Source organism: Hippocampus bargibanti, linkage group LG15 (assembly GCF_051943395.1).
Source record: "Hippocampus bargibanti isolate YZ-2025 linkage group LG15, ASM5194339v1, whole genome shotgun sequence".
NCBI classification, from domain to species: Eukaryota; Metazoa; Chordata; class Actinopteri; order Syngnathiformes; family Syngnathidae; genus Hippocampus; species Hippocampus bargibanti.
In genome coordinates, this window is record NC_142748.1 from 7,089,378 (window position 1) to 7,105,204 (window position 15,827).

General features: G+C 41.3%; 3 protein-coding genes across 6 annotated transcripts; 1 reads left to right on the forward strand and 2 right to left on the reverse strand.

The window, feature by feature from the left end:
* Positions 1–65: 65 nt before the first annotated feature.
* On the forward strand, positions 66–5,306 carry dlgap5 (DLG associated protein 5). The gene is given in 14 exon segments (XM_089015083.1): positions 66–533; positions 968–1,191; positions 1,298–1,476; positions 1,935–2,006; positions 2,083–2,122; positions 2,254–2,582; positions 2,584–2,645; positions 3,426–3,514; positions 3,595–3,755; positions 3,835–3,939; positions 4,007–4,184; positions 4,601–4,777; positions 4,866–4,918; positions 5,008–5,306. Coding segments are annotated over 13 exon segments (1,764 nt in total). The 5' UTR covers positions 66–533; positions 968–980; the 3' UTR covers positions 5,116–5,306.
* rsph10b (radial spoke head 10 homolog B) lies at positions 4,625–10,740 on the reverse strand. 3 transcript variants are annotated; one of them, XM_089015081.1, is made up of 18 exons: positions 10,227–10,740; positions 10,070–10,145; positions 9,882–9,950; positions 9,648–9,815; positions 9,488–9,573; positions 9,223–9,343; positions 8,958–9,137; positions 8,633–8,735; positions 8,435–8,532; positions 7,578–7,767; positions 7,384–7,492; positions 6,508–6,587; positions 6,230–6,378; positions 6,059–6,163; positions 5,644–5,703; positions 5,531–5,576; positions 5,313–5,450; positions 4,625–4,764 (listed from the first exon to the last, which is right to left on the reverse strand). In XM_089015081.1, the coding sequence occupies exons 1-17, from the start codon at positions 10,358–10,360 to the stop codon at positions 5,326–5,328; spliced, it is 1,899 nt and encodes a 632-aa protein (XP_088871207.1). In that variant the 5' UTR covers positions 10,361–10,740; the 3' UTR covers positions 4,625–4,764; positions 5,313–5,325. The 3 variants fall into 3 exon arrangements, with proteins under 3 accessions (XP_088871207.1, XP_088871206.1, XP_088871208.1); XM_089015080.1 differs by having other exon boundaries at positions 7,578–7,818; XM_089015082.1 differs by lacking the exons at positions 4,625–4,764; positions 5,313–5,450; positions 5,531–5,576; positions 5,644–5,703 and having other exon boundaries at positions 6,230–6,364; positions 7,578–7,818.
* A 100-nt stretch (positions 10,741–10,840) lies between these two features.
* On the reverse strand, positions 10,841–15,795 carry pms2 (PMS1 homolog 2, mismatch repair system component). 2 transcript variants are annotated; one of them, XM_089015077.1, is made up of 16 exons: positions 15,417–15,795; positions 15,263–15,329; positions 15,049–15,188; positions 14,874–14,960; positions 14,695–14,797; positions 14,447–14,630; positions 14,209–14,376; positions 14,046–14,143; positions 13,713–13,812; positions 13,543–13,627; positions 13,289–13,441; positions 12,499–13,210; positions 11,889–12,056; positions 11,458–11,558; positions 11,191–11,360; positions 10,841–11,108 (listed from the first exon to the last, which is right to left on the reverse strand). In XM_089015077.1, the coding sequence occupies exons 2-16, from the start codon at positions 15,274–15,276 to the stop codon at positions 10,965–10,967; spliced, it is 2,427 nt and encodes an 808-aa protein (XP_088871203.1). In that variant the 5' UTR covers positions 15,277–15,329; positions 15,417–15,795; the 3' UTR covers positions 10,841–10,964. The 2 variants fall into 2 exon arrangements, with proteins under 2 accessions (XP_088871203.1, XP_088871202.1); XM_089015076.1 differs by having other exon boundaries at positions 15,263–15,333.
* Positions 15,796–15,827: the final 32 nt, after the last annotated feature.

Here is a 15,827-nt window from a genome sequence, read left to right on the forward strand (position 1 = left end):
TTGTGTTATTTAACGTATACAGTACAGTACCTGTATATGGAAATGTAGCTTTGTATGTACCTTCAAATGTTTATGACAGTTCACAAGTACGTAAGCTTGAGTAAAATTACAGTGCATAATTAATAATTTTATCAACGAAATTAAAAACGTCAATTGATAACTTTATCGATTCAATCTTCGAGTCAGGAAACACTTATTTTGTCATTGTCTCGTTACCGTAAAATCAAATCGAGGAAAAAAACGTTATGGGCAGAAAACGTACAGATTTTAAATTTGCTCCGTATGCATTTAAAAATAAGTATTTACTTGGATAAATTACTTGACAGATATGTATACTTTTAAAATAGTTCTTTTTAAAAACGTGTCGCAGGCGGAAGTTGAGAAGTTGAACAGCCAATCAGAATCTTGAATTCACCAGCCAATCAGATGGTCACACTTATTTTCAAATCGGCAACCGGCCGTGTTCGATTAAGGTCGTAGTTGGATGTGAATTGCGTTTATTTTCAATTTATCTTTCTCTTCCGAACCACAAGGTAAGAGGAATTTATATTAATAGTTTCCCCCACAGTTTAAAAACTTGTTTTCAAAGTTTCACTCCATAGTTTCGTAGCCTCCTGAAAGCTATCGTAAGGGGCGTTATCATTGTTAGCTAACCTGCTGCAGACTGTGCACATTGTTTTCAATTGCCCCTAAAGTTGTGTGCACGACCCGAAATGTGTGTCTTTATTTGACCAACAATTACGTTAAATTTGTATCGTATTGGTAAATTGATAGTATATCCGTATGCAACAAAATTACTTTTATGTTTAAGTCGACTGTAAAAAAAAGACAGAGGAAAGAATCTGAGTCACACGTACAGAATCTGAAATGTATCGTAAAAACCACCAGAGGGGAAAAAAAACTCAAAGTAAAGACACACAATATATATTTTTTTACCCATCACTTTCTTCCTTATTATTAACCACAGGCGTATCATCACCATGGATGGCCAATTTTCTTATTTGCGCCACCGGGACAACAGTGTGGCCATGCTGAGGGTGAAAATGTCTCGCAGAAGCATTAAAAAACAGAAGGAAAATCGAATGCGGGCTGTGGATGCACGAAGAGAACTGGACAATCTCCCCGAGCACGACACGACTCAGGATACATCCATGAAAGAAGTAACAAACGTCAAAGAAAAATCTGCCAAACGTACTTATCTCTTTCGTCACACACATATCAATTAATCCTCATGTTGGAGTGTCAAGGTCATTATGAATAAAACTTCCTTTTCTTCTCCGATCATGTTTATTTTCAGAGAAAGCCGTAGAAGAGAAGATGCAACAGCTTGCTCGGTGGAAAGAAAAAAAGGCCCTTATGAAAGAAAAAGAAAAGCAAGAGAGGGAACGGAAAGGAGTGTTTAAAACTGGCCTTTATCGTCCAAAAGACACTGTTTTCTCTTTGCAGACATTACCGGTGGTCTCAAAAGCAAAAGAGGTTAGCAAAAAGTCAATATTGTTTGTTTTATTTATTTAATATCCATGTGTTGCAAATTGACTTGTGATTATAGCTAGCTAGCTATTTAGCCATCTATCAATTAGCCATCTGGCTATCTAGTGCTATCTATTAGCTATATAGCTGGCTACCTAGGTACTGTATTTGAGTCAGGAACCATATTAGCTATCTGTTGGCCATATATCCATCTAGCTTGCTATCTTTTAGCTATATAGCTGGCTACCTAGCTATTTGAGTCAGGAAACATTAGCTATCTAGCTGGCTAGCTAGCTTTCTATCTTTTTTTGAGTTATTCCGGGTTGAGTGAACGCGGGCGAGTGTGGCTGCCGCCGCTCACTCGCAGAAAGACTGAGCCTGTGACTGTAAAGTGACCTTGAGAGTTTAGAAAGGCACTTAGAAATGAAATGCATTATTATTATTATACTTTTTTTTATTCTTAGATAAAAACAAACGCTCCTGCATCACAAAGCAGCAGAGTCCTGCGTTCGATGATCAAGCAGCAGCAATCGCAGGTGTGTCCGGAGTGATCTAATTTCAGATTTTTTCAAATGCATCATCGTATTTCTTCTTTTTTTTGTCTCTGCACAGCCTCCGAAGACGCTCCGTGTCAATATGGCGGCCAAGAAAGGTACATTGTTTATTTTCCTGTATCCAAAAGATTGCATTTATCAAAGGACGCATTGCCACGTGTGAATTGGTGACATTTTTTTGAACACTTTGTAGTGATTGAGCAATATTGTGACAACAAATACTCCTTAGATCAAAGAATCACAAGAAAAAGAGCCATTGTTTCCCCTTCGCCACGGGCGCCAGCGAACAACCCGTTAGCGGCGCCGGAAGAGAAACTCAAGTTGCCGATCGTCTCCACCACAGCGGCGGACAAACAACGAGTGGATCCCCCGTCCTTCGCTCCAGAAGGCTTCGTTTTCCGAGCTCCTGCCGGCGTGGAAGCCTTCAATTTTGCGCCTCTCACCCCTCGCTCGGCAGATCGCTTCCTTGCCCCGATGTCCGCGTTGCCCGTTTTGACGCGCTCGCAAGTGAAACGCCGTGAAGCTGAGATGCGTCAAACCTTCTTCTTCTCCTGCTGTCATGGCGGCTTCTCCAATTCAGAGCAACCCCCTTCAACCAAAGCACGATGTGGCATACTTCAGGTAATCAAGATGAGTTCAAATCTTAAAGGACAACCGACACTATTTTTGTTTCCTAACTCACGTCAGAAAAACGTTTGAGAGCATCTAAAATACCCAAAACACGCAGTATGATATTTTTAGTCAAATGCAAAACACCAATCAAAATGACTTAAAGTGTCCAAAATCTGCAAAAAATTGGGCATTTTCAGAAAGTCCCGCCCCCAGTTTGCTTGTGAATCCAAACAATGGCTTCAGATTGGGAGAATATGCTTTCTTGTTACACATCCAGTTATGAATATGATTCAAATAGTTCTGAAGAGGAAAGCATAAATGTTTGCAATTGATTTAAGAATTATATGTGTCATTTTGAGGCAACATTGGGGGAAAATCTCTCACCCAAAAAAGAGGCACAAAACTGGCGCCCTCCAGTGGCCACCTCCGCTTCCACAGGCTGATAAATTCCTTATATGGAGCTTGGATGCCCTCTTCTGGCGGCTTTTGGCATTACAAGGTTTCCAGACCAAAATACATTGACGCGATGGAAGGACCGACCGCTACAATGTGTCTTTTTTTACGGTCGGGGGCGGTCCTTTAGTGACGTCACGTACGGAGTCGTCACCAACTCTAAAACAAGACTTCCTGAATTTTCAGCGAGAGTCTTAAAGCGTAAAATAAAGCTATAAGCGGGGAAATACGCTCAGTAGAAGTCATTTTACAAATTATGGGCGCGAGGTGTCTGTTGTCCTTTAAAGTGCTTTTATCAATTTGTTTATTTTTTTTGGGTTGTTTGACGACGTCCAGGTCACAGCTAGCCAACGAGTCGGACAGATTGACCACTCTGTGCGATGAGTGGCAGACAAGAGTGGAAGATGAGTCCATTCCAGAGGAAAGTGAGTGAACCGACAACTCTGTGCAGTGGTTTATCTTTGACGCCAATGAAATAACGCCTCCCGCGTTCCTCACGTAACAGTGCGAGGGCGCATTCGGACAACCGTGGGCCAAGCCGGGTTGCTCATGAAAGAGCGTTTCAACCAGTTCGGTGGCCTAGTGGACGACTGCGAGCTGCAGCGAGGAGTCAAACTCACCACCTGCGGCGACTTGGAAGGCTTTTGGGATATGGTTTACTTCCAGGTGAGTTTCCTCCCCCCCGTGTGGGTGTTAACGCTTGTTTTCAAAATGACGCGAAAAGACGAACGATTCTCTTCGCCAGGTCGAAGACGTCCACAGGAAGTTCGACGCCCTTAAAGACGCTGAGGCGCGGAATTGGGCGGAAGAAGCCAAACCGCCGTCACCCCGCCAAAAGAAAACAATCAAGGTGACCAATTGATTAATAATAATGCATTTTGTTCATTTTCACTATAAGTGACATTTTATCACCACAGAAACGCACCGCAGCGTCCGCCAAGCCACCGGTCAACAACGCGGGGGCGAGATCCGGCCTGGCGGCGGTGAAAGCGGCCATGAGAGCCCAAAAGATGGCGGCCGAGGCTGCAAAGGATGACGTCACTGACGACGTCGTCGTCGTCTTTTTACATGCGGAGAGCTCAGCCAAGACTCCTGGTAATACTAATAATACATTTGATTTATAAGCACATTTTTTTCTGTGGGTGAGCAGTGGCTGCCACACGCGCCATCGTTCACTCAATCTGGAAGTAACTCAAACAGAATAGTAAGACAAATAGATAGCAAGCAAGCCAATAGCTAGCCAGCCAGTCACATAGCTATTGTACGGTATTATAATAATACATTTCATTTATCAGCGCCTTTCAAAACTCTCAAGGTTACTTTACAGTCACAGGATAAGTTTTTCTGTGGGTGAGCAGTGGCAGCCACATGCGCCGGTGTTCACTCAACCGGCAATAACTCAAATAGATCAAGTTTGCTAGCTAGTTAGACAGCTAATAGATACAGAAAACGCTAACAGACTCAAAATGTGTTATTTTTTTAATCTATTTGAATTGTTTTTTTTTTTAAAGCAGATCTGCCGATAAGACCCCCGACGACGGGCGACGTGAGGCGATCCAGCCGTCTTAGCGCCGCCGCGATGGCGCCCTCGCCGCTCACCGACAACTCAAGGACCACCCGTCGCTCCCAGAACGTCAAAAGGCATCTGGAAGTGGCCCCCGGAGCTCCGTCTGAGCTGCAGGAAGATGGTATGATCTGACGCGTGGTTTTTATTTTGGAATATCGACTGCACTGCACTTCAATATTTAATTTTATGTCATTTTTTTTTCTTTACAGTTTTGATCACCGCCATTGAAGAACCTACTCCATTACTCCTCCAACCAGCCCAGGTTCCAATTTTTCTTTCAAATTACCACAAACCTCCGCGCTAAAATGATTCGTCATATTTACATTGTCTTTATTTTCCATCTTTTCACAGGCCGAGACAGCAGATGCGTTCATGCATCTATTCACGCCGAACCCCCACGACAAGATACGCCAGTCGAGATGCCCAAAGGACCTCATGCACTTCACGCCGCCACCGTAATTATGAATCTGATCTTTTTTTTGTCATTTTGTAAAAGAGAACGCTGTTGAGAAAAATAGTTTCATTTTAACATGATTTCATTGAACTTTAAATAAAAATTGTACTTAAACCAAAAATGAGTCAAAGATGTGATCAAATACTTTCCAATTTGGATAAAATTAGCTGTTTTTTCAACTTCCTGTGAAAGTAGTTTTTACCGCATGGCGCCGGTCAGATTAAGCCAAGAAGATCAACGGCAGGGAAGAACATGTGCTTGAAGAAATGATGGATTTTATGACCCCAAGCATCCAGTTCACGATCTTGGGCCAACGTTTGTTGCCATTGACGTGCTAACGCTGGACAAAGTCAAAAAATATATATACATTAGACGCTTGACAAACTAACCTTTCACCAAAGAAAATGTCAATAAACCAACCTGAAGAAGATCGAGATGGTCCTATCTTGGGATAAGGACCCGTCATCTGTTGAACAAATGTCACCTGTTGACATCTTACGCCGTACAATTCTATTTAATTAGAAATCACTGACCTGCTGACATTTGACCTCTCCGCATCCAAGAAGCACCTCAAAGAATTCCAGGAACGTAATCTGCAATAGTGATGGGAATTATTACGGCTCTTTTTTTTAGAGAGGCGGTTCTTTTGGCTCGGCTCACTTAAACGATCTGGCTCTTTCGGCCACTCAGTTTTTCTTTTTATTGTTGCCTCAATTAATTTACTTCCAAAAATATATAATACACTATCATTTTTAAAATGAATGAGTGTGCACATGTGTGCCTTTTACCGAAGGGGTTGCAGAATCGGCTCCTATGTTAAGAGCCGTTCACTTTAAAGAGTCGGCTCTAACAGCCGGTCCGTTCGCGAACGATACATCACTAATCTAAGCAAATCCGTATGTTTTTACTGCAATACGTCACCAATTTCACTGGACAAAGCGCGCCTACCTCATATTCCATGCAGGCGGACCGGTTGCTAGGATCCAGGGTCTCTGCGCAGATGATATCGATGACCCTCACGACGGTTAGATCGTTGTCGTAAAGATGGAGATCCTTAAGAATATTTTTAAGTGCGTTTAAATGCGTTTGAAAATAACAGGAAGGTACGAACGGCGTTACCTGGTACATCCATAGTACGTGGCGGTTTGTCATGGTACTATCATCCCTTGGTGCTTTGTTGACCCTGCAGTAAGCTTGGTAGACCTTCCAGCAGTTCACCAGGAAGTCCACGGCTACAATTGTGCGCTCTGGCGGCTTAAAAAGGAAACCTTTGTGGAGACACCCCCGCGGCAACGCTCAATCACAATTAAGAAACTCTAGTTTAAACTCCGATTTGGGATGAAAAAAAAAAAAAAAAATACAGGATATTACATCAATATTTGAGTTATTCTTCCTACCTTTTACATTTTTGGCGTGTGGAAATATATCATCGATTAATAGTTTGGTAAAACATGCAGCCAGAAGGTGATTTGATGACCTGTAACAAGAGCAGTTGTCATTATTTCAGAAAATTCACATTTTGTGGTAAGTCTCCCTTTATGTCACAAATACTGTACATTTAAAATGATTTTTTTTCCATCTACTTCTTTGAAGGTGTCGGATGCTTGGCTCCTCATCCGAAAAGCTTTGTCAGCGAACTAAAATTGGACTGGTAACTCTGACCCTAATCGACTGAGGCGGCAGTGCCAGACCTCTACTCTGATAGCTTGGGGGAGCAGTGTACTATTCCCTGAAGCTAATCTGATTACTTCCTTTTGTCTGTCTGATTACCCCTAATGATCTACGCCTGGCTCTGATTGCCCCATTACCTCTGGTATCACCAGCCCATGCTGATAAGATGATACCATTAGCTCTGGTATCACCAAGTCATGCTGACGAGGTGATAGCAGAGCTAATGGGGCAATCAGAGCCAGGCATAGAACATTAGAGGTAATCGGACAGAGTAAAAGAAGTAATCAGATTAGCTTCAGGGAGGAGTCCTCTGCTCCCTCAACCTTAGTTAGCGCAGGGATCTATCTATCTATCTATCTAGGGCCCAACGTTACCAGCACAACTTTAGTTCGCTGACGAAGCTCTTCGGATGAGGAGCAAAACAGCCGACACTTTCAAAGAAGTACCGATGACAGCAGACGAAACCTTTTCATCGATGGACCACTCCTGTACGACTGAGCCTACACAGCTGTGCATTTCAAATTTTGCAGCTTTATTTGTAAAAAAAAACAAACAAAACAAAAATCCCACCCCACAGCAAAAATATCTCCTCGATTGCTTACTCCATGATGTCTTGGTAGATGTGGTAGGCAATGATCACGAGGCAGCTGAGGAACCGGCTGAGCATGATGGGAGTAAAGGGAGAGTGAACCTCCACTGGGTCAGGGTTATCTTCACACAAAAGGAGAGGTAATCTGCGTGCATAGGCCAATTCCCGACATATTAGCTATTTGACTTGCTGCCGAATACTCCTCACCTCGTATGCAAAGGTCAAGCTCTGCCAAAGAGACGCCGTGATGGTGGACGTAACAGTCTTTGAGCAGGCGCCATAGCTGCATTCGGGACAGCAGGAAGGCGCCGCCGGGAATCTGAGGTTGGCCCAGTCGGCTGTAGAAACGATAAATGGACCTCAGCTCCGTCTTGTGCCTCAGCAGAACATACCTCACCTGTTTCAATGGACGCCATGTTGAGTGGCAGGCATGAAGAAAGAGGGACACCTGCTCCAAACCGAATTAAGGTGGGAAAATTAACCCATTTTATTTGATTGCTGTGCGAATCATTTATTCATGACAAATAATGGCTTAGAAATCAAATTTTATTGTTATAAATGTATATTTTTTCCATTTAGGCCCGTAGTGGTCAACGATACTTGAGCACCCTCTAGCGGTAAAATGGAAGCGACACACGCATCTTCATCGCATGTGTAATGGACGACCAACGGTACGTGGGCTCCCTCTAGCGGCGAATGAGTGCAACACAGGCATCTTCATCGCATTGGTAATATACGACCAAAGGTACGTGGGGTCCCTCTAGCGGTAAAGGAAAGCATCACACGCAACCAACGGTATGTACACTTGCTTTCGTCGTAAAAAATGTACAATAATTCTAACTTTTTAAATCCACTAAAGTCGTTGTAGTTAATTTTAATGTCATATTTAATTCTGTAGAAATGCTCGTTTTCAAAAGTCATTCGGGTGACATTTTTATTAAATATTGGTCTCTGCCTAAAATCAACATATCATTCAAATAATGCCACTCATTGTCATTTAAATGGAATATTACTATCTTTAAAATGAAATAATATTTGTCACGGATCACACATTGAACACTGACCTGTTTGTGCTCAATATCTCGTTTTGTCTGAGGTATTTTCTCCAAAATAGAATCTATGTTGACAGTCATGTCTGGTCCAAGAGAAGATTCGTCCATACCTAACACCCATGACACAAAAAGCTAATTATCATATTGCATTATCATCTATTTATAATCACTATTGCTTATTAAAATGATATGAACGAGCTTTTTTTTTACCAAGTAGAACAGGGGCCTGGTTTGCTGTCATAATGGGGGTCACCATCTTGTCATTCAGGAATTGTCCTTGGAAAACATGGCCGTCCTTGAGGGTTACTTTTCCCTAAAGATACATTTTTTAAAATGAACACTTATTCATACTTCTTGTAAATATGCGTTACATTCCGTTTAATTGATAGCTTGTCAATCAAACTGAAAAAAAAATGGGGCTAGCTATTTATGTAGCTAGGAAGTACATAGTCACATTTATAGCTAGCAATGGTTCAGCTGGTAAATAATGTATGTAAATTAATTTAATGCGGTAAAAACAAAATATTGAATTCACCTTCCCATGCTTTTTATTGTCTTGCCATCCCCCCTCATAGGTGGCACCGCCAGCATAGTAAAATATGCCTGGTCCGTGTCTGTAACCATGGAAAAAATTCCCTGTGTATTGATTACTGGGACGAAATTCAGCTCCCGATTCAGTTCGTTTCATGAGCCATACATGTGTACCATGGCCTTGCTGGCGGAGAAGAAAAAATGATCAGCTCCCCCCCCTGAAAAGTACATTCTACTTCACTGTATATGCCCTATTTTTAATATTCTACCTGGACTCCATCATGCCAATTACCAATATAAAGCTGTCCCTGATTCAGCCATCTCATGGTGCCTTCGCCATTCCTCAAGTTATGCTTCCACTCGCCAAAATAAATGTTACCGGAAGGGTATCTGTTTAAATAAAAAAAAGTCCACATAGAAATGACAAATATTTCATATTAAGCGCCTGTAGTTAAAATAAAATTGCATAATCGATCGTGGTATAGTTAATAAAGTACTTGCAACGTTTAATTCCTGTCACTGGTGATATCTTACCGCCTTACTCCCCATCCCTCTCTTTTATTCAACACCCAGTTGCCTTTGTACCAAGAAGTCTCTTCCTGGTTATAATATACGGTGCCCTAACAAGAAAGACATTTTGGCCACATCATAATCTCCTTCTCAATATAATCATATTAACACAGTGGTGATTTACCTTTCCATGCCGCTTGCTGTGATTCCATTGACCTTTATAGGTGGCATAGCCGCTTTTGTAGGTTCCGTTGCCATGCCTGACACCATTGCAAACGTCGCCTTCATAAGAGCTGCCGTCTGACCAAATGTACTTGCCTTGGCCCATCGGCATATTGTGAACAAACTCTCCCTGTTGCCAAGAGATGCAACATATATTATCTGGTTATTTTTTTCACCCCCATCAATCCAATCCTACCTCATATGTCACTTTGTCAGCCCATGTGAAGATGCCAGTTCCTTGCATGACTCCCATGGAAAACATCCCCTTTAAAAAAAAAATCATAAAAATATGCTCAAGCTTCACATGCTTTTAAATTCGCGAAAGGTACATGTAAAAGTGAGTTTATTTCAGAAAAATATCTAGCTTTATTTGTTTTTTTGTACCTCATAAGAATGACCGCCTTTAAACTTGGCAGTGCCTCTTCCATGGAACAGTCCATCTCTTGTTTCGCCTTCATACCTGACAAAGACGCCATAATGGCGTTCATACTCTGTTGTGCTAATAAGTACAAAATAATAATGTAGTAGAAAGGGTATTTACCTCTGAAAAGTTAAAACAAAGAACTTTGGTAGTTCAAATAAGCCATCGTCGTGCTGGTCGTCCTCGTCGTGGTAGGTTTGTTTCGAAACAGAAGAATAACTAGCTAAATTTGGACTCCCGTATAGCATCGCCATGTGACTTGATATTGATAATGAAAATAATTCACATTAAGGCGCCAGTTTTCCGGCATTGTTTTAAAAAATATATTCGACGTGTGTTTTAAAACTAAAATGTGCGAACTCTAAAAGAAGAAACCTACCTCGAAACCGAAAAAGAAACAATTGGTTACCGTGGCCACCATAAGCAACATTAGCTTCGGGGCTCCAGAAGTGACGTCATTAACACGGCAATTGAGGTTAAATAAAAAACAGGTGCTCATCACCCCGCATTGACGCTGAATGTACGTCAAAAGAGCTGCCATATTGAATGTGTCTAGAAAAGGAAGCCTTATTTTATACGCGTCATCAAAAACGTCCACCCCTTCAGGATTATAATGGTACCTTAAATCTCATCGAACCAGGAAGTAACCATGAACTAATAAATTAATTTAATCGCAGAATTCTGATTTTACAATGTGGGAAAATAGGGTATGCATTGTTTTTTTTTTTTACATAATGTTTATTCATGGATAAAACAATACTGTGTGTTGATGTACCTGGAACATCTCAACGGAATTCATGAGTAGAAAAAAAACCTCTGGCCCAATGAGTTTTTAAATGTCACTGCTCTTGTTCTCTGTCAGTCTTGCGAGATTATGTCCAAGTTGACCAGATGTCTCATGGTGGGCCTCCCATGTGGACAGTTCCACGGTTGCTCAATCTCACCCATGTGACCCACCATTTTCTTCATCTGGCTTGTACTCAGTGCGGTGCCAATCATCACCTAAAACAAATTCAGACAACATGTCAAACTGTCACCTAATCCGACTAATAGCAGGAATGCCCCGGCGGTCAAAAAAACGTACGGATTTCCGACAAGCTCTTGAGGCAAACATCTGCCGGACGCGTGATGGTCGACACATGACTCCCGGGCTGTCACTCAACATAAAGATCAGCTCCTCAATGTCCGCTGGACCAAATGTCCAGTTCTTACTTGTGGGTACAGACACCAACTTGACCCTCTCCATCACCTGAGCTGCATTGTTAGCGTATGTGGGGAAAAATGGTTAAATATGATTAGTAAACTTGAAAGCGATTAAAATAAAAATCCAAATATAAAATCGTGTTCATACCATCTTCATCAATTTGAAATTCAAAGCCATTCTTTTGAAAAATGTCAATGTTTTCCATCAGTACGTTCTCGTTGACTGCGGTCAGGTGAAGTTTTTGAGGACTGAAAAATACATTAATTTATCATAGTTTCAAACATTTCATGTAAACCAGTACAACTTGAATGAAATAAGTGAATTTTTAAAAATACAAATACAAAAAAAATGGCAATGTGGTTGCGAAGGTGTGCACACCCTCCCATAATATAACCCGATCATCAGCATTAACTTTACTCGCATTCAGATTCTTGTTAAACGGGATTCAGCGTACACATACCATTGTTTAAAATCCCTGAGACGAATCCCATATACAGTTCAGATGTTCTAGTAGGCTTTCCTTGAAATTTATATGTAGAAGAAATAGAAATACAATGATAAAATGTTTGTATTCTTACACAATGAGTTTTTGTCCTTGAAGCACTGTGTTCTGCTGCAGCATTTCAAAGTTGTATTTCTCATCTGTGGCATGTTGGTCGATCATGAAGATGTCCGAGTTGAGTTTGGTGATAATGAAGCCCAGATTAAACTGCCCGACAATCTCCATCTTTTTGAACATGGCTTTGCTGTTGGGGAGGTGACGAGAGACGCACAATAAGAAGCTCATCCATTTAAATAGGTGAGAGAAAAACAAACATAAAACGTATTATTATTGTTCTATTCACATTTTAGGCTTTTTATCATTTTTATTGGGGCGGACATAATAATTATGCTATTGAAGGAGAATATTTTGATTGTAGATTTGGCATAAATAATGTTTAAAAAAATCAATAGTGGACATGTGCACTTTGTCCACAAGAGGGCAGTATAATACTACTACTAATAGACAATAATAATAATAATTGTAATTTACAAGTGCCTTTCAAAGCACCCAAGAATACTTTTCAATCATAAGAACAATGGAACAGTAAACACCAGAACAATAAATAAAATAAAAAATAATTAAAGAGCTGATTAAATTAACGTCTAACAACATAGTTGCGTTTAATGTTTACATTGCAAGTCTACCTGATCTCCTTCTTCAGCTCATCCTCTGCATGTCTGCTTTCTCCCGGGTTAATTTTGGCTCGAAAGCGTCTGTACTGAAGTTCCTCACGGATTTTGTGCATCCGATTTTGGGCCCCTAACCTCTTCATCTTTCTAGATAGTTCTTGCAAGGTGAAATGGAGCCGCACCGTCCTCTTCTGGAAGCTAACCGGAGCATCCACGCAATAACCCGGTATGTCTTTCCTGGCTCGTTTCAAATCTGGAGTCGCTGAGATGCTCTCATTGTGAGTAGTCGCTTCGGTTCGGTCTTGGAATGTTTTGCAAGCTTGGGTTGTGTTTTCTATCAGGGTTTCCTTTTTAATGCTTAGTTCTTCCGTAGATGAGTGTTGATCACAATCTGGATTATCTAATGCAGGATTGTCGTCCATGTCTTTGGTGTTAATATCAGTGCATGTTGTCCCTTTGTCATCCAGCGCTAAATCGCCTCTTTTTAAACGACCCGCGAATCCCGTAGGAGGTTTTACACTCGGATTTCCAGTGTCCTTAAAGAAAGACTTGAGGGTTTGTTGTGCAGGGCCGGGATTGGATTTGACAGCGGAATTGAAGCTGCGGTGATTTGAAAAAGCAGCTTTCAAACCGGCCAGGTTCAGGGATAATTTTGGGCTGTCAATCTCCAGTGTTGGATTATCTCCAGATTTCAGTATGTTGTCTTCAGGTTTTTTGAAAGCAGGCGCTGCAAAAAAAAATAATAATAAAAAAAGTCACGGATGTTGTTAGACGATTGTTCTTGAATACATTAAGGCCTTCTTACCATTGCTGTGAATGACAAGGTTGTTTACATTGATTTTATTAACACCAGCTTCAAACATGTTGATGAGACAAGACTTCAAAATGGCCAATAAGAGTTTCTCCTCTTGAAGGAAAATCTGACGCTTGTCTGGGGTGACGTTTACATCCACACACTCTGGAGAGATAAAAAAAAAAACCACAAAAGGTGAACATTTGCAACATAAGAGGCAAATTGAGTCAATTTGTCAAAGCAATACTTGTAGTGTGCTTTCTCACCGGATGCCACTTCGATGTTCAAGGCAACAAATGGATACTGGTGTCTATTATACATATGATAGACTTCGTTCACGAGTTTGATCACCTGCAAGGTGAGGCGAATTAGAATTCAGGTTGACAGTAAATTGTGACTTCTTTTCCGTGCGCCGCCATTCAAATTCATTACAAACCTTTTGGGGATCACACGGTCGCTTGTTTATAAAAAAGAATTGCCTATCCGTGGCGCTTCTTCCGACACCGTGCTCCGCTTGTGACACAAACCCTGTGATGCTGCCCAAAAAAAATGTTGAACTCATTCACTGCCATTCACAAATGTATTCGGGAATTCAAAATATGACATAGAACGCCATTCTCGAATGTATTAATTTTTTTCATGCTTGGGTGCAGATAAAGCGCTGGCCATGGCCTCTGGCAAAACCCTGGCACTGGAATGGACACACGTCTGGCAGTGAATGAGTTAATTGTGAATATGAAAAGCACAATATGCCAACGGTGTTAATTACTTGAAAAGATTTTTGGGGAGTTCGGCATTCAGAAGTCCATATTCTTCTAATATCTTCTCATTAGGAGACACATGCTGAAATGGGAGAAGGTTCCGGAGCTGCAGAAAGAAAGAGTCTGAGATCCAAGAAAGAATGATTGCTGCCAAATGTTATTTTCTCCAACCTGTTTTGGCCCAAATATATCTCCAATGTTGTCTCTCATATTCTGGCTCCCACTTGTGCTCACAACTGTGTTTCGCTTCCCTTGTCCATTTTGGTTGGAGCAGGTAAGACGCACCCCGGTGGCGATGATGCAATAGGATTGCAAAATGTGCACCATTTTGTTGAACTCCTATATGGCAAATGAGTCACATATTAATACGTTGCACGAGCGAGTGACGTGAAATTAATATTGAACTGGCCTTTTTAATATTGCGCTGGAACTCCTTGTGTCGGACGGGGAGGGTTAGGAAGAGCTGCTGCAGGCTAACCGTGGTGCCTTGCTGCCGTGGATGAGGGAGCCGCTGAACCAAGTGGCCTTTGTGATCGAAGACCAGCTTGGTCCCCATGGGGCTGGACTCGTGGCACGTCACCACGCTTAGGTCACTAGAGGGAGAATGACCGATTACACATTTGTTGCATTTATTTTGTGACACTTTTTTTTTTTTACCTGAGAGCACATAAAGAGCTGAGGGCTTCGCCCCTGAAGCCAAACGTCTCCACGTGGATGAGATCGGAAAAATCCCTCAATTTTGAAGTATGATGTTTTAACGCTGTGGGACAGTTGATGTGTCATCATTGAAACATTTTATCAATTGTAATGGACAGTTAAACTCAATAGACGCGTACCCAAGCCTTCAAAGTTGGCCTCCTCGACTCCTTTTCCATTATCGGATACTTCCACCAGTTCTATTCCGTGCTCCTTCAGCTTGACATCTTAATCAAATGAGCAATGTGTTGATGGGGATTGATGTATACACTTAGTAATCACTTAGTATTGTTTTTTTCCCAACTCTGATCTTACCAATGTGGGTTGCCCCAGCATCTATGCTGTTTTCTACCAGTTCTTTAACAGCAGTGGCCAAGGTCAGCACAACCTGCCCTGAGCAGATTTGATGCACCGAGTGCCTGTCAATTGCCCTGATGGCCCCAGCAGGATCCGAACTATCAAAACAGGCAATTACAACGAATGCAGTTTTTTTTCTATTTCGTACTTAAAAAAAAAAAAAACAACTCACCATGTGTCAGTCATCTTTCCGGAAATGGTGTCACTATTTAGCAACTACAGTACTAGAACTCCCAGAGCTTCCTATGCCAAACAGAAGTGTTAAAACGTAAAACGCAGCGCACAGAAGACGAAGCTATGTTGCCGATAACGACTTTTTTACTCACCTTTCCATAAGAAAACAGCAAAAATTAAAATTGCCATGATGTTGTAAACAAACAAAAACGACCTCTCAAAGCGTCTCGCGCCGGTGTAAAAAGGAAAGTTGCAAAGAATCACTACTGCGTAATACTTGCGCATTTAAACTAATTATAATTAAAAAAGTCGATTGACCTGTTGGATAAAATAATTTAATTCAGCGAACAAAATTAATTACAATTCAAGCTATTTTTTTATCCATATCAACGTGTAACCTCTCAATGCGACACAACACCTTCCGTGCGCCGTAAAACCAAGCATTTTGAAAGCGCATTTACCGCACTTAGGGGGAAATTGAAATACAAATAAGTTAATTATTTCTTAAGAAAACATGAAAAAAATGAAACGACTACATAAATGAATTATATAACCTTTCTAAT